Source organism: Eubalaena glacialis, chromosome 5 (genome assembly GCF_028564815.1).
Source record: "Eubalaena glacialis isolate mEubGla1 chromosome 5, mEubGla1.1.hap2.+ XY, whole genome shotgun sequence".
Taxonomy (NCBI): Eukaryota; Metazoa; Chordata; class Mammalia; order Artiodactyla; family Balaenidae; genus Eubalaena; species Eubalaena glacialis.
The window spans coordinates 52,232,306-52,256,623 of NC_083720.1; the positions used below are offsets into that span (position 1 = coordinate 52,232,306).

Below are 24,318 nucleotides of genomic sequence, written 5' to 3' on the forward strand. Positions count from 1 at the left end.
CCCTTCAACTCCACGACTCAAGTGGCTCTATCCAGATTCAAGCAGACCAGAAATCAAAGCCATATTAGGCACGGGTTACTTTTTATTCACAGGCTTACAGAATATATTGAATTAAGAGGCAAGTCATTCGTTAAGTCTATTTACCAACAAGAGCTAAATATATATATATTCAGCCTTAAAATTCATCCACGGTAGCTTGCATTGTATTGTAGATTGCAAAATCTGCTTTCATACACATATAAACTACTCTTATTTGGCCTAAGTTATGCATTTAAAATACATAAAAATGGTACCAAATGGCATATTGGCCAATTTGTCACAGGTCTTATACATTCCTGATAGTCAAAGAGATTGATAGGGAATGCATAGTTTCCTACTAGAAAAAAGGCAGGTTCTGATGCAAGCAATGGAATGATGTCAGGATAAGAGTGCCTCAGTGTAGATCTCAGTAGCTTTACAATATAATTCTTATTTTAAATTGCATTACACTTGGTTCTGTTCATTAATAATTGGGATGCTGTTAAATTTGCCTGGTCTTTCCACCCTCTACTTGCTCGGCTGAGGCAAAGGAAACCATTATTACTTTTTCTTTTCTTCCACTTTATTTCTACTTTCCCAAGAGAGTTTCCTCCATAGCCATCTGCCCTGCTTTTCTGCCCATTCCATTATCCCCCAAGTCTGGGCCACCTTGCTCACTGCATCAACATCTAGATTATAGCATTCCACTCCAGAATGCTGCTTAACAGAATCTTTGACCACGGCCTAATTAAAGAATTCTCTTCCAAAACCACGAGCGAAGGCCTGATACCTCTGCAGAAGAATCAGGAAGCTGGTTAAGGACATTTTCTTTAGATGGCATGCAAATAGACTCCCCTCCTGCAGACCTTCATCTCTCTTTCATTATACCCAGGTTGGAGAAATTTCCATCGTGAGTGTTCCTGGCAGCCAAACCTCCAGCATCCCACGCTGATTTCTTGCCTAAAAATACACAGCCTCTCACTCCATGGGGAAGAAAAATGCAACACTGCCATTTCCAGCACGCTCCCCAAAGGCTGATTACGGCCCGGGAGCAATTCATCATCACTCGTGCATTGGAGGTTTTAGTTTTTCCCTCATGGAACTCTTCTTGTTTATCTTGTGGACATTGTGACAAGAACCAGATGTGTCTCAACTTTAACATCCCTCCCATAGCTATCTGGGGAAGGAGTTGGGGAGAAACTCTCATGCTAGCTAAAAACCCTCCTTAGAACAGAAAATTATCTGTAACTTCTGGCAGACTTTTAAGAGGGTCTTGCTTGTAATAGTAGTTCTGTACTGTTTAATTGTTAAATGGACCGGTTGATTGAATGGTGTCTGTTCAGCATGATTTTCCCTCTGTCTATGCACATTTTGTTGCATTTTTAATTTTATCTCAAAGTGCTGCTATATTCAAAATTGTGATAAAAAGTCTTTACTGGGAGGGCATGGCAGTGTCACAGAAAGAAAATACAAAGCCTGCTGTTCAGAGGGAAAGCTCTAGCTCTGCCACTCACAGCTGGATAACCTTGAGCGATTGACTTAAGGTTTTCTGTGTCTATTTCCTTCTCTCTGACATTAGAATAATATCTGCCCTCCAATATGCCTTCAAAAACTGAAGAACTATTTATGAACAACTGAGATGAACACAAATGTACATTGAAAAATATAAAGTTTTGCCAAAACGCAGGGTGGTCTTATTATCCATTGCCTGAGAACACAGTGCTACTCACACCTAAGGCTTGTTTTTAGAGTGTTCGTGAGAGATCTATTCCTGACCCCATGGAGTTTGGGGACAAGTCCTCAATTTAAGGCTGTGTGGCTTGGCCACATGGCCATTTGGAGGGACTTGATCTGGGAGCCTAGCCGCTGAGATTATAAAGAAGAAACAAACTGAGAAGATGTGGGTAATGGGAAGGAATGGAGATGCAAAGGCAGACTCTCCTAAGGCCAGCTCCACAGGGGATGGGCCCACATGCCTCTCTGCTTTGGGTTTCTGTTGCTGCTGTTTGGGGTTTTTTTGTTTGTTTGTCTTCCATTATTACTGGAAGAAAGCTTCTTGCAGAAATTGTTTCTTGGGGTTCTTGGGACGGAGCAGTAAGATTAATGAAGCAAAGCTTCCACAGCCTCCCATCAAGAACATCTTTGCTGTTTGGGTAAGTCGGCCAGAATACCTCCTCCCTTAGCACGGGGACTGTACATTGCAGCCTCCGATGTTGTCTGCAATTTTTTAAAAAGAAAAACTGATTGTAGCCGAGTGGGTTTCCCACGCTCTCATCCCCACACCCCTCCCCATCTCCAGTTGCTTTAGATCTTCCTTTCACTCTCCATTGTCTCATCTGGACTTTGCAAGTCCCCCCACTCCCAGTGCCGCCCCCTTTGCTCCCTGGTTTTCCAGATTCCAGGCCACGGTTCCCAGCGTGGTGAGTGCAGAGGGCGGCCCCTAACTCTGCCCTCAGAGGTAAGCCTGGGAAGGGGGCCACTGCTCCGTGGAGGCAGCACTGGGAAAAGATGCTCCCGCTGTCTCCTCTGCATTTCAACCCGGCACAAGTGCTAGGACGGTCTAAGTGTCTCTTACACTCCTTGCCAAGTGCGCGGTTTCCCACCCAGGCTTGTTGCCTGAGGGGCTCCATGCGCCAGAAAGCATAGCTTGCCCGTCTTGACAGTCAGAGGAAAGGCAGATCAGCCTCCGATGTGAGGATCTGGGTATTTCTAGTCAAGTCAAATAAACCAGGAAGGCAAAAGAACATGGAAGAAAGAGTGATTTGTGCTTAAAAATGAAAACAAACCAATTTTTTTCTTGTTTGCTCCACGGTTAGTAGGAAAGTTTCGAGCAGCAGCGCTGCTATGTGTGGGTGGCTTAGTCCGGCTGGAAGCCCTGAGCCTGCAGTCCCACAATGTCCCCAAGAGTGCTGCTGTGACATGGCCGCATCGTTCTCTGAGTGCTGCTTATTGCCTCCATCTGCACTGCTCAAAGTCTGGAAACAACAAACACATCCATATTTGTGACAGAACATCTACCTACTCATGACTTGGCAAACAATCATTAAAAAACAGCAATACAGGGCTTCCCTGGTGGTACAGTGGATAAGAATCTGCCTGCCAATGCAGGGGACACGGGTTCGAGCCCTGGTCCGGGAAGATGCCACATGCCATGGAGCAACTAAGCCTGTGCGCCACAACTACTGAGCCTGCGCTCTAGAGCCCGCAAGCCACAACTACTGAGCCCATGCGCCACAACTACTGAGCCTGTGCTCTAGAGCCCGCGAGCCACAAGTACTGAGCCCACGTGCCACACTACTGAAGCCCACGCACCTAGAGCCTGTGCTCTGCAACAAGAGAAGCCACCGTAGTGAGAAGCCAGTGCACCACAACGAAGAGTAGTCCCTGCTCGCCACAACTAGAGAAAGCCCGTGCTCAGCAATGAAGACCCAACACAGCCAAAGATAAATAAATAAAATAAACAAAACAAAACAAAACAAAAAAAACAGCAATACAATACAAGGTGACTGTGCTACTTTCACAGCCACAAGAGAACTTGTTGGGTTTCTCTTTGAGAGCAGCTCTTGAAAGCACTCATTTCATATTCTCTGAAGAGAACCAGCTAACCAGGCAGACTATCTACCTGGAACCCTCCACGAAACCAGACCCCATGAGCTTCCTAAATGGGCCACATCAGAGAGGCCATCTTGTCCCCTGCGTGTGGACGGGGATTCAGTATGTCCGGCTCCAAATCTGGTCCCTCTGGATCAACCTGAGACCCTTCCCACCCCCCAGCCCCAGACTGTACCGGATGAGCCCCTGCCAGCACGTCACCCTGTGTAAGGGCATGGGTTTCCTCTGCGAGCGTGCTGGGAGAGGAAGGGGCACTGCCGTCACGGATACCCGGGGTTCTGCAATGTGGTGCCTCAGCACCTTCAGAAGGACTGGATTGGCAGCAGCAGTATCAGCAAGCCGACAAAGCAGGACGGTGACGTGAGTGGGCGGGGAGGCAGATGGGCAGGTAGGTAGGCTGGCATTCAGTTACTTGAAATATTAAGTAGCCCAGAGGACAAAGACACGCATCCATCACAGAATCATCTCTAGGTTTCAAAGAACATCAAGACTTGTATAAAAAAGCCCTCTCTGACTCCACAAAACCTTACTTCAGAAATTCTACCAAATGCTCAGCAGATGAACACACCTGTTCTATTGCTCTAAAGGACAGAATAAAAAGCACCATTCAGTCTTTGGCCTGTCTGCTGGTTACCCACAAACTCAAAGGATGGGTCCAGAGAAGCAGATGAGCCATGGAGAGCATCAAACAAGCACAATTGCTCTGGCCACCATGGGGGTCAGCTCTGAGCCACAAGAAGAGGGGGAAACTTCTTTGTCTCACTCCTGGGTCCACAGCCTGTGATGGACCAATACATGTGTCAGCAGAATATTTTTTCTGTAGCAGAGGAAGCAATGTTAAACGTTATTTTGTTAACACACCCGTGATGAACATCCATCTATATGAGCCAATGAAACAGTCAAGGCTCTGCTATTAGGGGGGATTCAGGAAACAGGGAAGGCTCAAAATAGCACTGCTGAGTGTTATCAGATTTTTAAACTAATCATCAGCAAATCTTTTCAGCTGACTTTGGCTTTAAGCGTTCTTACCCACTAGATTGCTAAAATGGAATGAGAAGGGCCCATAGTGTGTTTGGTCTTTTTTTTTGTTTTTATTTCATTATAAGAGCTGTCCCATCTTATCCGATTTTCTCCTTCCTCATTAAAAAGAAAAGGCGGCGCATTATTTCCCTAGATGGTAAGAGTTAACGTTGTACTCCTTTCTCAGTAATTACAGGCTTTCAGATGTCTTCTTAAGTGGGAGAATGGACATGTCATGCAGTTAGCCAATAAATGCAATCCCTGATTAAAATATGAGTTCTAAAAGTTTGAAAACTTCTAACTATTTCCCCAGTGCATTTGTAATTTCAGACCTGTGAACCTGGTTTTTTTTTTCCCCCTTGGTCCTCTCTTGTGACAGCTAAAGCTACGCGTCTTTTAAATTCACCAATCACACCTTCACAAACTTAAGTCAACAACTATGTGTTCAAAAATCTTTGTTTTCCCTTTGAAACTGGATGCAAAGAAGAAATCTCTCCTGTCAGTGGAGACGGCTGTGAAGGAACGAGGCGCCTGCACATAAATCTCCTTGAATTTTTTGAAGAGCTGCTTCTCTTTATCCCACTGGTATATCTGGGAGAATGTATAGTCACTCCCCAGGGCCAGGTAGTGATTCTCTTTAAAAGAAAAGGGCTGCAGCGTCATGGCCCCCCGGGATGGGAGAGCCTGGATCTCCACAAACTGCTTGCTATTCCACCGCATGACCCTAGAGTCCCCGATGAAGCGGGTGAGGGAAAGGTAGAGGGCGTTCTGCATCCTGAAGCTCTTCACGGCCAGCACATCCTCCATGTTGGGGATGTCGCTGTGGGGGACAAACTTCTTAGAGCTTTTATTCCACTGGAGGATGATGGGGACCTGGGAGCGGCTGGATAGGATCAGGTGTGATTTGCCGTCTATTTCAACAAACTCGGCGTCCGTGTCCCTGAACCACTCGTGCAGAGACTGGTACGAGTAGAATCCTTTGCTGTTCCATTTATACACGGTCGACAGACCGGCTTTGGAGCTGTCTGCGATGACAAAGAACTTCTCGTCCTCGATCTGAAACAGCTCGATGTCGTTGGGCTTGGAAATGCGAGAGACTTCTATGTCCTGGAATTTGACAAACTTGGTCCAGCTCTCGTCGTATCTGTAAATGTGAGAGCCGCCGAAGAGCTGGGCCACCACCACAAAGACCTGGTCGTCGATGAGGATGGCCTTACAGCCCACGATGGACTGACCTGCGCTCCAGAAGAGGGGAGACGGGGTTAGGGCAGCCACCGTGAGAAACACTCGTCCAGAGTCAGAGAAAGACAAATATTACATGATACCACTTATATGTGGAATCTAAAAATAAAACAAGTGAACTTACTTATAAAACAGAAGCAGACTCACAGACATAGAAAGTAAACTTATGGTTACCAAAGGGGAAAGGGGGTGGATAAATCAGGAGTATGGGGTTAACAGATACACACTACTATATGTAAAACAGATAAACAACAAGGACCTACTGCATGGCACAGGGAACTATATCCAATACCTTGTAATAATCTATAATGGAAAATAATCTGAAATATATATATACACACACACATATATATGTATATAAAATGGAATCACTTTGCTGTACACCTGAAACTAACACAATATTGTAAATCAACTATAGTTCATTTTTTTAAAAAAAAGAAATAACAAAGAACAATGAACAGAGTAAATATTTGTTTATGTAAATCTAAACTATATATAACAAAAATTTCTTTAGGTAAATTAACTGTACTGAATAATAATATATTAAACAATCAGAATATTATTGCGTTTAATCAAGAGAATGAAAAGGATAAATCTTTATGTAAATCTAATTGGTACAAAACAATAATAAAATCTTTAGGGAAATAAAAAAAAAAAAGCCTGTCCACAGTGAAACTGGAACCTTTATGAACTGCTGGTGAGAAATATAACATGTTCAGCCACTGTGGAAAACAGTATGGCGATTCATCAGAAAATTTAACAAAGAATTACCATATGATCCAGCAATTCCACTTCTGGGTCTGTACCCAAAGAACTGAAAGCAGGGTTTTGAAGAGATATGTGTACGCCATGTTCATAGCAGCATTATTCACAATAGCCAAAAGGTGGAAACAACCCAAGTGTCCACTGATGGATGAATGGATAAACAAAATGTGGTATATACACACAATGGATTATTGTTACACCTTAAAAAGGAAGGAAATTCCGACACATGCTGTGTCATGGATGAATGTTGAAGACATTATGCTAAGTGATATAAGCAGTCACAAAAAGACAAATAGTGTATGATTCCACTCATATGAGGTACCTAGAGGAGTCAGATTCATAGAGATAGAAAGCAGAAGGGTGGTTGCCAGGGTCTGAGAGGAGGGGAGAATGGGGAATTACAGTTTAATTGGTACCGAGTTTCAGTTTTTCAAGATGAAGAGTTCTGGGGATTGATGCATTTATTGAACCACACACAAACACAGTTAAGACGGTAAATGTTATGTTATGTATATTTCCCCACAATTAAAAAAAATAGTTTTAAATGTACCTCCATCGAAATAGGTAAGTGTTGGTCACCTGGGCCTCTGGCGTCTTTAGAGGCAGGGGTATAATTCAGGAAATTCACTAAGACACCAAGCGAATTGTCTGCATGCTATGCCCGACTCCATAGGGCAGAATGAGGCATTTAAACAGGTTTCTTCTCTTGGGGGGTAAAAAGCTAGGAGTCAGGACTTAGAGGCAGGAAAAAATAAATGTAATGAGAGCTCTTGAGGACATTTGACCTTTTCTGATTTCTGAAGCTGAGCGGAGGCAGAACAGACCAGTGTTAAATCTTGTGACTCTAGACCACACGGCCCAGCACCTCATAAGCTTTCTGACCCTGTGGCAGTTCCCTCAACTCCCTGCGCTCAGGCTCCTCCCCTACCAGATGAGACTAAGGATGCTGCCAGCCCTGACCTTACACATCCGCTGTAAAGACTACCTGAGAAATTTCACGCTCAGGGTTTTTAGTACAGAGCTTGCACACACAGGAAGTGATCAATAACTAGTCGCTCTCATTATTGGATCATTGAGGCAACTGAGATCACGAGCCATGATCTGAATGATCTAGCTCAGGCAGCACCAAACCAGAACTTTGCAGGAAAAGGGGAACATCTTCAGTCGTGGCTCCCCTGTCTGGGTCACCTCCCATCATCTTCTCCCTATCTGCACCCAGACCCCCCACCCTCACCGTTCCAGCCAGACAGCAATAAGACCACCCATATCTCAAAGAGTATTGACCCATCATCTAGGTCATTCAATTAAAAGTTATTTCTTTCCCTTAATTTTCTAGGCAATTTGGACCAAAGTGAATTTGGTCTGTAAATTACAAGGATAATTACCCAACTTCTGTCCTCAGTATTAACATTGGGGGCAGACGGTGCGTGGATTTTAGGGTGGTATTTACTTTTCTCTTCCACTGTTTGGCTTTCCTGCAAGAACCTGGTCCCTTTCTTTTGTCTAAAACTAATTATTGCATTTTTTCTGAGTATAAAGGTTTTTAATGTTCATCAAAGCAAATTTTGAAAATAATAATAGGTAACACATAAAGGCACTATACTAAGCACTATACATGCTTATTACATACTTAGCATACACTTAATATTGTACCTTGTTTTATAAAGGCACAGAGAAGTTAAGTAACTTATACAAGGTCACACAGCTACAATGTGATGGAGCCTGGGATCCAAATCCAGGTAGTCTGGCTCCAGTCTACACTCCACCACCAATGTACCAAAAAGTACAAAGAAGAAAATCAAAATCACTTGAACTGCAAATGCTGAAATAACACTTAATATCTTGATATATTTCTTTAATTGCCAATCTCTGCACATATTCAAATGTGCTTTTTAAAAATAGATCTGGGCTTATAGTGTACATGGATTTTTTATAACCTGCTTTTTTCCCTTGACCACTATGTGGTGAACATTTTCCCATGTTATTGCATCTTCTACAACTTGATTTTTTAACACTACATGGTATTCCATTGCATGGAGGCACCATATTTTATTTAATCCCCTACTGCTGGACATTGCACTTATTTCCAGTTTTTCATTATTGTAAGTAATAGGCTCCCCTGTAGAGAAATCTGTGTTTGAAAACCATCTGGCAGTGTTCTTAAATGGAGAGATTGCGGGGTAGACATTGTGCACGTTGTTAAGGCTTCTGGGTTTAAACTACCAAACTGCTCCTCAGAAACTGCACTGACTCCCCCCTGACAGCACTAACTGAGATGCATGCTCCTCCTGAGTCCCTGGCTACGGAGGTCCCATCTACCCAGAAGCATCCTGCAGCTTTACTGGTCTCAGCCGAGGGGCCGTGTGAGAAAGAAAGAATTCCTTTCTTGGAGATGCTCCATAAAGCATCCTCTTTCCAGGTGTAGCCTGTGGAGTTGTAGCTTATGGAGTTGTCAGCAGCAGCAGAAATCCTCCTCTGTGTGTGTGTGTGTGTGTGTGTGTGTGTGTGTGTGTTTTAATCTAGGAGGAGAGATGCTGCAACATACTTAGTGGGCAGAAATCAAAAGGCAACAAAATTAACCAAAAACAGGAGAGCTGAGAAGAGATGTAGAGAGAAAAAGGAGAAGACATAAGGAGCAAAAAACTTGGGGGGCGGGGGGGTGGTGGCTCATGACCCTGGGTCTCCCTCTCCCACTAAAGGATGGATGTCCCTTTTGCACAATGCCCAGCAGGGCCACAGAGGGGGAAGCATGTGTCCCTCCCATTCCTCGGAGCCCCAGACTTGCCGGCCATGGATGGAGAAAATCCTGCCCAGCTCTTGCTGACTCTGGGATCACCCTGTGATCAAACGAGATGATAAATGAGGCATGCACAGCCCCATGAGGAGAGAATGGTCCACATTTACCTTGGTCTTGTTCGAGGCAAGTGGTTCTGGGGCTGTGCCCTTGCTCATCCATTTGTCATCTGCCCAGCTTGTGTGAGCTGCAGGGCTTTCCTTCACACCAGGCTGAATTCCAGCGAGCCACACTCTTTCCTCCACAGAGCAAGCAAGGCCCCTACTTCTGTAACCACCCTCTTTCCCAGCCTCCCTCAGGCCATGCTCTGCTGGTCCTGGCACTCCTATGCTTTTGAAAGTTGTGGAGACAATTTTATTGAAGTCAAAGAGTTAGGGTCTATGGGAGAAGGAGGGCTGCTCCTATTTTTTTTTTTTCACTATAAAATAGAGACAATAAGTACACGTTATGAGGTTGTGTAGCTGACGAAAGAAATAGCTTATAAATCACTGAGTATGTAAATGTGAGTTGCCTTCCTCTAAGTGAAAAATTATGTGACGAGATTTGTGTTTAATGGAAATTCATGTAATAAGGGAGCAGAGAAGGCAGACTTCATTCCAATCCGGTCAACAAGAAATGCTTCCTGTAGGAGGCTGCATTTGAGCCTGGAAACCCAGGTGAAGGGAGAAACAAAAGAGGGGTGGTTGAATTGTAAGATGTGATCAGAAATCAATAAGTGACAGGAAATTGGCAATATGTATTCAGAAATGTGTGTTGGGACCCTAATGTATGAAATCTGTGTGCTTTCATGAATTAAGAAGAGTAAAAGATCCAAACCTGGTGGATTTCCCTAGCGGTGGTAGCAAGGAATAATAATCAAATATCTATTTTTTATCCGCAACTGATATCCCAACACTTGTTGAGAACTTACTATACGCCAGGCCCCATGCTAAGCGTTATATAAGCTACCCAGTTAAATTTCCATGGGCCCAATACTATGATGATACCATTTTACAGATGGAATTCCCACTTTACAGATGAAAGGGGCTCATGGAAATTAAAACTTGGCCAAGGTCACCAGCTAGAAAGATCTAGAGCCAGATTTATGAAAAACCAGTGTGACGTTGGAGTTCATAAACTTAACGAACACACTTTTGTAGCTCACTTCTTGGGCTTGGCTGTGAAGAGGATCCCAGTGGGCTGCATGCCCAGCTGCCCACCTCTCAGAAGATTCAGACTTCAACACTGAGAGGCCAAGGAATCCCTGGAAACCAGTAAGCTCCAGCCCTGGCTCTGGCCACACCCACTCTGCTCTCACTGACCACTTCCTACCCCCAGCTCTGCAGCCTCCGCTGGGTCCAGGCCATTAACACTTGCCTGAATCCTTGCAATAGCCTCTCAACTACTTGCTCTGATTCCACTTTGGTCCCGTCCCCACACACGGACTACTCTCAACCCAGCAGCTGGACACAACCCAGCATTCTGTAGCAGGCACCTGCATCTTCTATGCAGCCTGGCTGACCTCTGAACAAAGGTAAAAGCCCAAGTCCTTCGTAGGACCTGCAAGGCCCCCATGATCAGCCCTCTTACCTCTCTGACTTTGTCTCCTACAACTGCCCCTGGATCATTCTGTCCAAGCCAAACCAGCCACCTGCCTGTTCATCAAACAGGAAAAATACCCTCCTGCCTCTGGACTGCTGCACTCACTCTTCCCTGTCTGGAATGTTCTCCCCACCGTCCCCACTCTCCATGTGCATCAAGCCCTCATGTCCCACAAGTTTTATTCAAACACCTTCTTAATGAGGCCTCTACCAGACACTCTATCTAAAATTTCAGTCCTCTCATGCCAACACTTCAAATCTTTCCTCCCTGCCACCTTTTCCCTTCTTAGCATGCTGCCATCTAATGTGTTTTATGTATTACAATTATTTGTCTTATTTTATTGTCTCTCTCTCTCTCCCATTATAACACAGACTGCTTGAGGGTGGAGGTTTTCTTGTGACTTGTTCACTGCTATGGCGCCAGCACCTAGACTGGGCCTGGCTCAGAGTAAGCGCTCAAGAAATCTTTGCGAACAAATGAAAAAATGAATGAATGACTTGATGAACCTAGGGGTGTGACCAGCTGCTGTATGTGGGAAGGGCAGGTGGAGGGCAATGCTGTCCCTTCCTACCAAGGTCAACCTGGGAGAAGGAAAGGGTGGGATGCAGCAGTGACAGGTCCCGGGCTCTGCCTTGGAAGTAAAAGTGGAGTGATTCAACATGTCTGAGCCTTCATCTCTTCATTCGGAAAGGTGAGGAGGAAGCCAGCATTAAGAACTGCCTGCTTGGGACTTCCCTGGTGGCACAGTGGTTAAGAATCTGCTTGCCAATGCAGGGGACACGGGTTCGAGCCCTGGTCTGGGAAGATCCCACATGCCACAGAGCAATTAAACCCGTGCGCCACAACTACTGAGCCTGTGCTCTAGAGCCCGTGCTCCGCAACAAGAGAAGCCACCGCAATAAGAAGCCCACGCACAGCAACGAAGAGTAGCCCCAGCTCTCCACAACTAGAGAAAGCCCATGCTCAGCAATAAAGACTGAACGCAGCCAAATATAAATAAAATAAATAACTTTTTTTTAATTAAAAAAAAAGAGAAAGAGGAAACACTTAAAAAAAAAAAAAAAGAACTGCCTGCTCTGTGCCTGGCACTCATCCAATTCTCACAACATCCATGGGAGGTACATCTCCTGCCCATTTCACTGATGAGAAAACAGAGGCTCAAAGGCCCCAGCTACTTCCTAGCACATGGCAGAGTCAGGAGTAGAATCCATGTTCATAGGTTTTCAAAACCTGAGCTCTTTATAGCCCATATGCCTCCTCTCTCTTGAAGAGAGGTCGCTTGTCCTCTACCTATGGGCAGGGAACCCGCAATAGCACCTCAAACAGCTGTTATGAGCCCCAACAAGACTAACCCGAACCTGGCTCTCTGCAAGCCCACAACCAGCACCGGCAGCAAGCACTGGCATCAGAACTCCCTGCACGAGAGCCCGGCTTCACTCTGCTCCCACCTCCTCGTGTGAGAGGGAGGAGAGAAGGCAGAGGGGCCTGCTCATTCAGCCCTCACCGATCTTCCAGGTCAGAGAAAAGATGGAAGCAAAACACCACGCGGGTGGTGAGTTCCTCTCTCACCTCGTTTCCTCTAACATGGACCAGCTTTAGGGTCCTGAGGCCTGGGCTTCCCTCCATAGGTTCACTTGCACTGCTCTGTGCTGAGTCTGCGCTTGGAGCGAGCGGGGCTGCTCCCGGGAATGTGGGCTCAGCACTGGGAGGCCACATGGCATGTCGGAGCGTCAGGATATCCGTCTCAAAGACCTCTCCGGGCTGCCAGATCAGCCTCATTAGCAGCTCTGCTCCCCGAGGGTGAACGACGCTCTCCCTGCATCCCTGCACCTGCTGCAAGGCCAGAACCTCCGTATCTGGAAATGCTACCTGGATACGCTTCTCTCTGCCCCAGCAAGACGCTGCTCGAACCAGAGCAGGAATCACTGAAGGAAACCCTCACATGGGGCAACAGTTAGGCCACGTGGTGCTGCTTGTAACGTCAGTATTATCATCAGATTGCACTTTGATAAATGAGAAGTCTTTGAAAGATTATTTTGACTTTATCCACTTATTTGAAAAGCAAGTAGACAGTCCATTTTTAGTAGCACTAAGACACTGGGATTCAATGATGGCCCCAAATGAAGCTCTAAGTCTTATCCCAAAGGCTTGAATTAGGAAGCCATTTATGCTTATTTTGTATGTACTTATTAAAAGGAAGTAGTGATCACCAGGACTTGGCAAGGAGGTAATAGAAACAGCTATAGTGTGTGTGTGTTCATGAGTGTGTGCATGTGTGTACGTGAGCACATTGCATGTGTGTGCATGAGCACGCGTGTGTGTGTGTGTGTGTGTGTGCATTAGCATATTAGTTAAGAGCTTACAAAAGTCAAAGGATTCATTTAGCTGCTAAAACGCTCATGCAGTCTGAGGCTGTCATAACTGCTCAAAATCAAGGGATTCTGGGAGTGACTTCTCACCATTTCAGGAAAATGCTTCCCACCACAGGCCCCCATCACCCTCTCCCTTTACAAAAGGATCACCAACAATAAATAGAATCACCACCTAAGGTTTCTGCTCTCACCAATAACTGACCATGTCCAGAAAAAGTTGGAGGGAAGAGGGTGGGCTGGAATGTGCTCCCAGATCAAACCAAGCCAGAGAGCCAAGCTCCCTCTCGGGATGACAGAGAACATTTCTTCTCTCCCGGGCTTTAGGCCAGGCTGAAATGAGGTCAGTACATCCAGTCAAAGCCATAACACACCTGTAATATTGTCATAGCTCCGGAAATTCATTTCGATGTGGTCCCACTCCAGCACCATGCAGTTCTCCATGCTGGGCTGAGCGATGGCCACGTACACATCATTCTTGGAGTTGAACGTATCCACTGAGACCGACTGGTAGGGCAGAGTCTGATGAACAACAAAATCTGGGAAGAGGTGTTTAAAAAAAAGTCTCCGTGAGCTCTCCTGTGGGCATTATGGACCGCCATTCCTCTTCTATCCTTTCTCTCATCAGTTCCAAAGAGGACTGGGGAGGGGGGAGGGCAGGAGAGAAGCAACACACATCATGACGTGTTTCACTCTGGGTGAGTCCAGAGGGTTCTGGCTTGTGCAGAATTAGCAGACCGAACGCACAGCTTCTAATACAGCTTCCTTGAGATAAATAGCTCACAAGTCTGGCTAGAGGATCTCAAAGTTTTAAACAAATTTGGTGAGACCTGGCTTTCAGAAAGACAGGACAGGAAGGATACTGCAGGGCAACATTCCTGAAACTATCGTGAAATTTACTCCATGAAGAAGGGCTGCTGTGGTCAAATTCCTTTGGGGAATGCTGTTATTTTTAGCTCTCCCAGAATAGTCCAGGTAATAAAGAAAACTAAAAGTAAATTCCCCAAAGGGCACGCTGCAGTTTTGGAAACCAAACCAAACTCTTTGACAAGGTCTTGGAGGTTTATAAAGCCCACTGTGCGGGGAAGTTAACCTAAGTGTATTTACTGGTTACTGGACTCGTAGCAGTGCTAAGTACGGCTGTGCCTGGGATCTGGGTAATGCTCTGCAGCTCAGGGAGCAGTTACAGGAGATCTATTAGATTTTCCAGCAACATAGACGCCGTCCTATTTAAGCACACGTTCTGCTCTTACACTTAGTGGCAAGTCAATACCCATCATCTGTGTCGCTCCCTGAGCTACAATGACTCACTGTGTGAAATCTTGGTAGGGAATGTACAGTCTTACCAAGAAACAGGGTTAGCATGCCCTCGGATGCAAGAACAGTTAGTGTGTGCAGTAGCTAGAGAAACAATGACGAAGGAAGTTTTTCTAAAAAAACAAAGTACTAATAAAGTTTAAGTTATTTCTTTGGCCAGAGATCTTTCAGGGTGCACTGCTTCTTAGCAGGCTAAAAGTGCCCAGGGTAAAATGAGGGTGGACGTCTGGCTTAGGAAAGTAGTTCCTATGAGAAAATCCTGGTTTTGCCCACCTCTTCCCCACCCAATCCTTATCCATGCCCCCTGAAGTCCCATCTCCTCTGCAAAGCTGCCCTGACCGGTCCAATCACGGACCCTTCCTAACTTGCTGGACTCATAATCAGGCAATGTTGTTTACATTTTATTATTTACTAGGACTGAGTCTCCAACACAGAGACGTCAGGGTCAGATTTGAAGAAATGGGAGAGATCTTAGAGACAGAAGCTGAAGCTCAGAGAGGGTGTGTGCCTGGCCATGGACACACAGCCAGCATGGTGTGTCTCCTGAAACAAGGGCTTCCTAAGGAAGGTCCTACACTTCTCGGAGCTCCAATGACACAAGCCCACAGCAGCCACTCAAGAAATAATTGACTCAGAAGCCTCATGAAAGATGTCAACTGAGAAAGGCATTAAAAGGGCAGGTACCAGGTAGTGAGTAAGGAGGGCCAGTACAAAAGGACTAGAGGCAGGTAAGCGGGCAGAGCAGCTGAGCGAGTGTTAAGGTGGGAAGCGTGGAGCCGGGGCGGGAAGAGCAGGTGCCAGTCAGCGGGCAGAAGGTAAAGCTGAGGAGTAAGGGCGGCGTGAGGCACTGGAAAGAGCACTGTGCCTGGAGTCAGACCACCTGAAACCAATTCCTGTGTTTGAATCCCTGGGCTGCGTGCGCAGCCCCCCTTACGAGGCCTCGGTTTACTCATCTGCAGTATGGGGGCAATGATCCAAGCTTGATGGCAGGAACAGACTAGGGAATGTGGTGGACATGCCGACCTCAGGCTCAGCACACGGTAGGCGACTGATAAATATGGAATTGAGATCCAAGCAAGGACAGTCCCCCTCCACTGTCCTGGTCACCACTGGGCCATCTCTTGGGGAGAGTGTTCATTTTAATGGCATCTAAGATAAAATGCCGGAGTGCTGACTCTGCCTTTTTGCTGAGTGACCTTAGGGAAGTTATCCAACCTCTCTCTGCCTCAGTTTCTTCATCGTCTGTTATGATTCATACTCACGTAGAACAGTGCTTTGCACAAGGTGCGTGCTCAATACATGTTACCTTTTGGAGGGGCCCCTCTCGTTCTCAGTGGACAGGAGCTGCTGAGTAAACGCTTGCTGGCTTGGCGAGTGTGGGAGGGCTGGCCTTGCCCCTGACCGTGGCGGGGAGAGGACGGGGCTGAATGAAGGACGCTTGCAGGTACAGGGAGAAGAGGGAGAAGAGGGAGAAGCAAAGAGGAAGCTGCCTCTGCACCCGACAGCAAGAGGTGGCCGAGGGACAGTGGGGAGAGGCGGCAAGAGTGGAGGAGGTACCCCGCCTTCTGGAACATTCGGAATAGCTGGGGCAGGTGAGACAGACTGGTTTCCACCCCGCCTGCGCTTGCAGCTCCAGGAGCTCGGGCAAGAGCCTCAGGTTCCCCAGGAGTAAAATGGGGGTGACGTCTATTTCACAGGGTTGCTGTAGAGGCCGAATGCGAGAGGGAGGATTAAGTGTCAGCGCCCAGCCTGGGCTGCGGTGATCCCTCAGGAGTTCTACATGCGTAACAGTGACAGTGTGAAGCTGCCTGCGTGAAGACTTAGGGAAGAGTCACCATGGATCCTAGTTCCCCCTCCTCTATCAAGTCCCCCAAAATACCAGCGTTGCTTGGTCAAAGACTAAAAACTGAAAAACCCCTGGTTCATTCCTGTGGGCCCTGGTGGCCCCAGTGTAGAAATCGGAAAACGCTGCAAAAGGCTTCCGTGTTCACAGGCTGGTAAATGGGAAAAGGGAAATGGGAGCAGTCATGGTCTGCTTTCTTTCCTGGAGGTAGAAGAGGACTCAGAGAATACAGCTGCGTTCTTTTAATTACCACCAAGACGTCTATAACCTCCTCCAGCATCTCCGGTTGCCTTGCCTCATCCAAGTCTGCCCAAGGTTCCCAACACTCCTGATGCTTGTAACCTCGTCTCCTTGCGCTCAGAGCTTCCTGACTACACTCTGAATTCTCAGAAACACGAGCACTTGTGAGCTTAAAAATGCAGCCCGTTTAAAGTGCAGACCCAAAAGTTTCAGTTTTTTATTTTTAAAAAATTCCAGAATTTAAATTTTATTTTAAAAAAAAATAGAGAGCATTTTACAAATCTAGCCTTTAATGGTCCTATTTTCATTGATTTCCCCCAAACATTGGTTTCATAATATTTTCTATATACTGGCTATCTGGCACAGCACAGACTGTTAAATCATTCGAATTATAAATCTAATTCTTAAGAGGAGACTCCTTCTCCCCCTTCGCCGCTCCTGTCCAAAAAAAAGGAGGAGAAGAGAAAGAAGGAAGAAGGGAAGAAAGCGGTGAAACAATATGATTGATGAATGTGTGTTTGTGTGAATGGGGGAGAGGACTCGGGGAATTTAAACATCTTCCCCATCCCCATCGTAAGTTATTTCTCACAAACGGCAAAAGCACATTCATTGTGGAAAGATCTCAAACAATCCACATACTGATATGACATCAATTTACTAGTGTTAAAGTATTAATGGCCTCCTCTGCAAAAAGCACTTCCACTTCCATTCACATTGGATTAAGTTCATGATGTCAGTGGGACTCTTACAATTTAGGCCTTGTTCCCACTGGAATCAACAGATTTTTACATACCTATTTATAGCACTTGCAGAAAATAAATTATACATGACGCTGATCCTATTGGGAGAGAAACTGCACATTAATGCATTATTTCTCTCTGCATTTTCATCAGCCCTGAAATAGGGAAACTAACGGGACAATTAGGATGCAAAATTCACTCCCTCTAAGGAATTTAGTGAATTATTCACCTAACATGGGGAATTATGAGTAGGTAACAGGGATTTTTGAGGCGGTTAAAAATAGACTTGAAGCAGAGGGTTATGGAGGGACTGATTCATCTGGAGAGCTGAAACCGGCCAGGGGTGGCTTTGTGGTGTTAATTACACCCCTGTGCTGAGGAACAGCATGGTAATCGTACCCTCCTCTCCCTGGGAAGAACAAAGTGAGACATCTACCAGAAGAATTTACTCCTTTGCTAAAACCCCGAGCTAAGAGGAAATCAGTGCACTCAGCAAATGTGCTTCTTCCCCAAACTCGAGTGAGGATGCGGTAATGGTACCATGAGTCTTAGACTTGGCTTTCCAACTTCCATCCATCCTCACCTATCTCCTCCCTGGCCTTAAATAGAGCACCAGCGTATGAGGCTTGATCTGAGCCAGAAGATAGGAACCCCCAAAACTCATACTTTATCGACCTAGTTCTTACAAGGCAGGGACTATATTTGGGGGGAGGGGTCACAACTTGGTGGCACCATTTTTTCATGATGGAAGACACCGTGAGTGAGAGCTCATCTGTTCATGAGCCTTAAAGGGATAAAACAAGAGCAAAGACAGAATCATCATCTCCCTGTTTCCAGGCAGGGGGGCTGACTTTCTAAATTTTAGCAAAAAGCTTGTTAGCAAAGATAAATATGTATAAGAGAATGCCCCCAAATGTGTTAAGGGGCTCATGCTGCCCCAGAGATTCTGGGTTTAGGACAGATTCCTAGTTTCCAAGGCCCTCTATAGCCCAAGCCATTTCTCTCTGAGACTGGCAACGTTGTCACACACTAGGGCCGGGTGTGAAGAGAACAATGGAAAAGCTGCTCACTTCAGCATGGGGTTTAGAGAACTCTCCAGAAAAATGAGAAGAGGCAGAGAGGAGCCCCAGCGAGCTGTGGTTTCACATTTCACACGGCATGGCCTTGAATGCCACCTTTTGGTGCAAATGTCACTGACCATGACCTCTGATATATTGCACTGCTCTACAGTACAATAAATAACCCCCCAGTGGCCTCAGCTGGTTAAAGGGCACCTGCCAATTACACAGCTGAGTAAGTCCCTGTTCAGTGATGAAAGACAAGGGGATTTCCATAAGACTTCAGGTTTCCTCTCAGAAAAGAACAGAACTTGTCAGGTCCCTTATTTACAAAGATATCTAAAAATAATTTTTACTGTTGAGATTTTTGTTTATTTGATCGGGGGAAAGCAGTAGGACTAGCCTAAATGTGATATTTTGTTCTTAGAGTTTTTTTGTCTTTTGAGTTTCCAGAACTATTTTCTGAGTTCTCATTCCTGCTGCTCCTACTGACATGACTTGAGGCTTTGGAGATACCAACTCTCAGCCTAAGTGTTTATTTTTATAAGTCTGGTAAGCAGGTTTCATACTGTGGATTGATCCACTCTCCTTTAAAATCTGGCTTTTAGAAGCTATAGAAACTCCATCTAAGCCTTTCATATGGAGATACTCTTGGGCTCTCTACAAGATATGACAGTTGAGGCAGTTAGTATTTTAGTTTTATCTTATAACCTGAAAATGTATAAACTGAAACCCTGAGGCAGACTCTGGAAAACAAAATCAAACTTTCTTGACATTTTTTTTTCCTCAATGTGAATTTTTCCTTTTGATAACTAGTTGTTAACTTATATTCCTACTTTGCCATTGATTAGGATGCCTAGTTATCTCATTTTACATGGAACTACAAAAGCAATTTATAAATTTTAAAATCTGGTATCTATTACTTAAATGTCCTATAAATTTCATAGTATTCAATCAAGAGAACAGTGACTTAGGTCTCTCTGTACTGTCTTTATATGAAACCTAGACTGCTTTGAAAATGTTCTCATGCCAAACTCACCTTTGACCTTAAAAAAAATCTTTAGACAAATTTGAATTTTGTAAAGAATCAAAAAGAATCAAAAGTAAAGCCAGTGCAGTTAACAAAAATCCTTCCAAACTGTTGAGATATTTTCCTTGCCACATCAAATCATTTCTTTGAGAATGCTTTAATTTCCCCTAAAATAATTTTGATAGAAAACTTTTACCCCCATGTTTCCCCACTCCCTGTTGACAGTCTAAAAGAAAAACAAACGATTATTCTAAATATCAGACTTTGATGATAGAGGTTCTGAATACCTGTAGTTGTGCACTCGTAGTCAAAGCTGGTCACGTCATTCAGCTTCTTTTCCTGATATTCTGGTGGACCAATACACAGGACATCAGAAACAGTGGAATTTGTCATCTTCAACCACAGATACAACCACTTGGCTTTGCAGTCACATTCAAACTTATTGCCCCTTAAATCTCTAAAAAACAAAACAAACACAGACACAGAGAAACAGACATGTCGGAAATATTTTGGCCCTAACACAAAACTCCAGAAATCCTGATATCCTGACCTATTTAATAACTCCCCAAAATGGAATTTTAAAAAAATTTTGTATTTAATACATCCGATGTCTTTTACGTACCACTGACTTTATTTAACACTCTTCAGTGCCCATGATTTTAACCGTACAGCACACAGAGAGTGCTCGGAGTTGACACAGCACCATTTTTCCAAATCCTCTTGAAACTGTCACCACACCATGGTGGAAATGGGGGAGGGGTGACAGAAGAACACCACCCAGCATAGGTTCTTACAAGCAAAAACAGGACATTACAGGAAGATAGTTTTGACAAACACAATTGAAACTTTAAGATCTTGTTAAACTTTGCCCAGCAAGGCGTGACAAGCCCTAGAAGACAACACAGGTGGATACGCTACTGCTCTCTGGGAGAAAGGAAGCCCCCCGACCCAGTGTGCCAAATTACCACTGGCCTAATGCTACTAAGTATATTCCAAAATGGCAAAGCTAACACAATACAAACTATATGCTGTTTCCCAGTATTCGCTACTTTGTCATAGATTTTTAGCTACAACATAAAAAAAATGCAGTATAGGGGGAGAGGGGATTTCAAGACAAGCATACATAAACTTAATTTTCATTACTTACAGTTCAATCAGAGAGTCTAAATCACTGAAGACATCCCTTGGGAGTGCTTTTATGTGATTATTGGCCAAAGAACTAGAACAAAAAGTCACATTTTAATGTGGTTATTATCTTCATGCCCTATCCCTCTGAAGTCCCTTAAATAAAGCAAGTGATTTAAAACAGAGCTCTAAACCCCTTTAGCAAAAGGTAGTTCAATTTCTGGCTTTGGTCATTGATACTGAGATAAAGAAATGAGTTTAGTTACACAAAGATAACATTATAGATGCTGGAGCATACAATGTCAGTTTTTTGTTTTGTTTTTAAAACAAGCATTTATTAAGCTCTTGATATACATGTTAATCCTCAGATGGCATCTCACGTTTCTCAGAATAAAAGTCAAAGTCCCTTTGATGGCACCCAAGGCCCTCCATTGTCTAGTTACCTCCATTCCCACTTACCTGTGGGACTGAATCTCTGGTGATTCAGATCACCCACACTGGTTCCTTTGCTATTCCTCACACAGGCTAGTCACACTCCCAGCTCAAGTTCTCTGAACTTGGTGTTCATCTGCCTGACGCTCTTCCCCTAGGTGTGGTTCATCCATCACCTCCTTTAGGTCTGTCCTCGACTTTCACCACCTTCCCTGATCTCTACACAACTCCTTCCCATGCTCTGTTGATCTTCACTGCACAACTGTCACTTAGCATACAATATATATTAATTATCTATCTATTTGTTTACTGACTCTGTATTCTCCCTATACATAAGCAACATGAGGACAGAGATTTTTGTCTGTCCACATCTGTATCCCTTGCATCTAGAACAGTGCCTGGCACATAGTGGGTACTCAGTAAAGTCTTTCTGAATGGATGATTTAAGCACTAAAATGAGAATGATAAAAAGACAGATGTACAGTCTTATCCTAAGAAGTTCCTAATGGGGCATCTAAGTGAATTTTATTACTTGTGACTATTAAAAAATAGTATTTACTTTATGTAAATATTCTTTTACATAAAGAATCTCAGCTCTAACCCTAATGATAATAGAAAATCTCAGTGAACCACAACGTTTAGGGAATGACCGATTGTGATCAATTTCATTTCCTCATTAATTAAGGTTGACCAGAAACCATATTTTGTATTTTTGCTCTTAGTGTTGAAGATCTTTCTAAAATGTCCTAATCTACCCCCCATCTCCAGGAAGCAGACTTGAACAAACATCATCAATGCTTTCTCTGATGATTCAGGATTATGCAGCGCCCTGTCATCATCCTGCTGAAGATGAATGTACATGGTGCTGGGCTGTTGACGTAGAAAGATGATAGGTGTTGAAATGACGTACATCAAGTCTGATTTCTCCCAGGCATCATGCCCTAATGTGAGTCAGCCAAAAAACTGATGCTTACTTTCGTTTTCTTTTATACATTTGAGCATACAAACAGCAAAACATATAAATGATAATCCACATGTAGGTAATTCAGCACCAACCTCTTTAAAAATATATATGAAATTAATCTTTTGTAGCATCATAATGACCCATCCCAGAAGTAGGAATGAAAGGGTGTTCCTCCTTAGAGTCAGCTAGGGTAGAAAGCTTTGTGCCCATTTTAAATCCAAACATTCTTGCTGCACGATAGCAACGGAATACAGGGAGACCTATAGTTTCTAAATTATGTCTTTTCCCATCCAGTTAACCACGAATGGATTAAAATACAATTTCATGTATTATTTTACCTTCCTTTCCTAAATGATTTATTGGTACAATTTTAAAGATGTTGGAAAACAGGCTGAACAGATTGAAATCGTAACTACAGACTGTAGATTATAGACTACAGACTGTAATCAGACTGAACATTCTCTAGAAGTAGCTTCTTGAAATTTAAAAAGGAGACAGTTTTGATTTTTTTTTCTGGCTGCTAGTCACTTTTTCTGGAAAGTAAAGTACAATTTTTTTAGCTAATTAAAGGTTAGTAGTTTAGCTAAACATTTTTAGTGAATTGAAATGCATTGGATTGAAGTGATAAGCATATACAGAATGGTCAAGGCCAAAAAAAAAAAAAAGCAGAATGTTTAGTAACTGTTCCAAGTGTTCAATTTAGATTTCATAAAGCTGAAATATTTAGATGGACTGTCCACCCCTACCCCGCCCAGACTCTGTGCATAACATCTCACTTTCCACTTCATTTTGTGTACAAGTTCATGGCACTTCATTTCTAAAACTACTTAACAGCAACTGGTCCCTTGGGCTTCGTGGGACCGCTGGAAAACAAATGTCCTAGATTTTAGTTACAGATTGGCACTGCTCCTTCAATGCTTTGAAACCTGATCTATGTTTCTTTACGTATGGATGTGAGTCTGCAGGTGTTGGAAAAGTTCATAAAGGTAAAAAGCAGATACTTAAGAAGCAACTTCCAGATAGTCACTTCCTTAAGCACAGGAGTGAACTTTAGAGAGCTGATGTGTTCTCCTTGCTTAGAAGTTTACAAAAAAAGGGGATGGGGTAGGCTGGGAGGATCGGTTCATTCTTTCAACAGTGTATTAAATGTTTTTATTACTACGTACATCTCCAGCCCAGAGGAGTCAACTTTAAAAGTCATAAGACTTGCCCTGCAGTAGAGCACATATGGAAAACCCAGCTTAGTAGCTCATTGGTCAGTCAGTGAATCAGAAAGAATGTCCTGCTGGCTTAGCCCTGTGTGAGACCCTGGGGGAAGAGCAGAGCTAATGGAAGATCCGCAGGGGCCCTGCCCTCAGGGAGCTTTCAACACAGCTGGGGAGATGAAACTAACATCCGTGAAACGGCACCAACCAATATGGCCAGTGTCTACAGCAAAGTGCCGGTTGTGTGGAGTCAGCTGGGAGGGCTGCAAGAGGTGTGGAGGGGAGATCAGGAATGGCTCCAAGGAAAAGACAGAACTTAGTCTGGACTGTGAAAGAAAAGGCAGATTCCAGGAGATCGTGGGCAGAAGAAACCGTATCCTGGGCAAGGGAAAGGATATAAGGGAAAGGCCCAGTAATGGGGTGAATTGGGTGTGCACAGGGGCGCCCTGAGAGCCCAGTGTTGTGAGCACATTCAGGGAAATGAGCTGGAGAGCTGGGGGGAGGAGGGCCCCATAGGCTTGACTGTGGGATGGGAACCCACGCTGGATGGGCTTACATCTCCTCTAATGCATCAGATGCGCTCTGGACCCAAACAAAGGACTCCTTTGTTCCCTCTGTGTGTGCCCCTGCATGTCACACAGACAAGGAGGTGCCTCTTGCACACATATGGGTAATACACAGCATGTGGTTGTATGTGCAAATGTGCAAGCACACACACACAGTTATGTGCACACATGAATAGAAGTCCATGTACCCAAGGGCCCACATGCACAAAGATATGCAAATACATATGCACAATACCTGCGTATTTACATCTGTTTTCAGACCAAGGACCCACAGCCAACTGGTCATATGAAAGTTGACATCTGGGCGAACTCAACCAGTCACACAGGCTTTGCTTTAGGCGCATAATCTGCCCAGAGCCTTTGCTCAAAAACAAAGGCCTCATTCCTGACTTCTGGG

The 24,318-nt window shown here is 44.5% G+C and overlaps 1 protein-coding gene across 1 annotated transcript in view; it reads right to left on the minus strand.

Moving 5' to 3' along the window:
* Positions 1-207: 207 nt before the first annotated feature.
* The window catches only part of LGI2 (leucine rich repeat LGI family member 2), a 31,071-nt gene continuing 6,960 nt past the window's right edge, over positions 208-24,318 (minus strand). The window contains exons 5-8 of the mRNA XM_061192139.1: positions 20,777-20,848; positions 19,917-20,086; positions 13,776-13,940; positions 208-5,885 (exon numbers count right to left, since the gene is read on the minus strand). Coding sequence (XP_061048122.1) covers positions 5,068-5,885; positions 13,776-13,940; positions 19,917-20,086; positions 20,777-20,848 — 1,225 coding nt within the window. The 3' untranslated portion in view covers positions 208-5,067. The remainder of the gene's footprint in view (positions 5,886-13,775; positions 13,941-19,916; positions 20,087-20,776; positions 20,849-24,318) is intronic.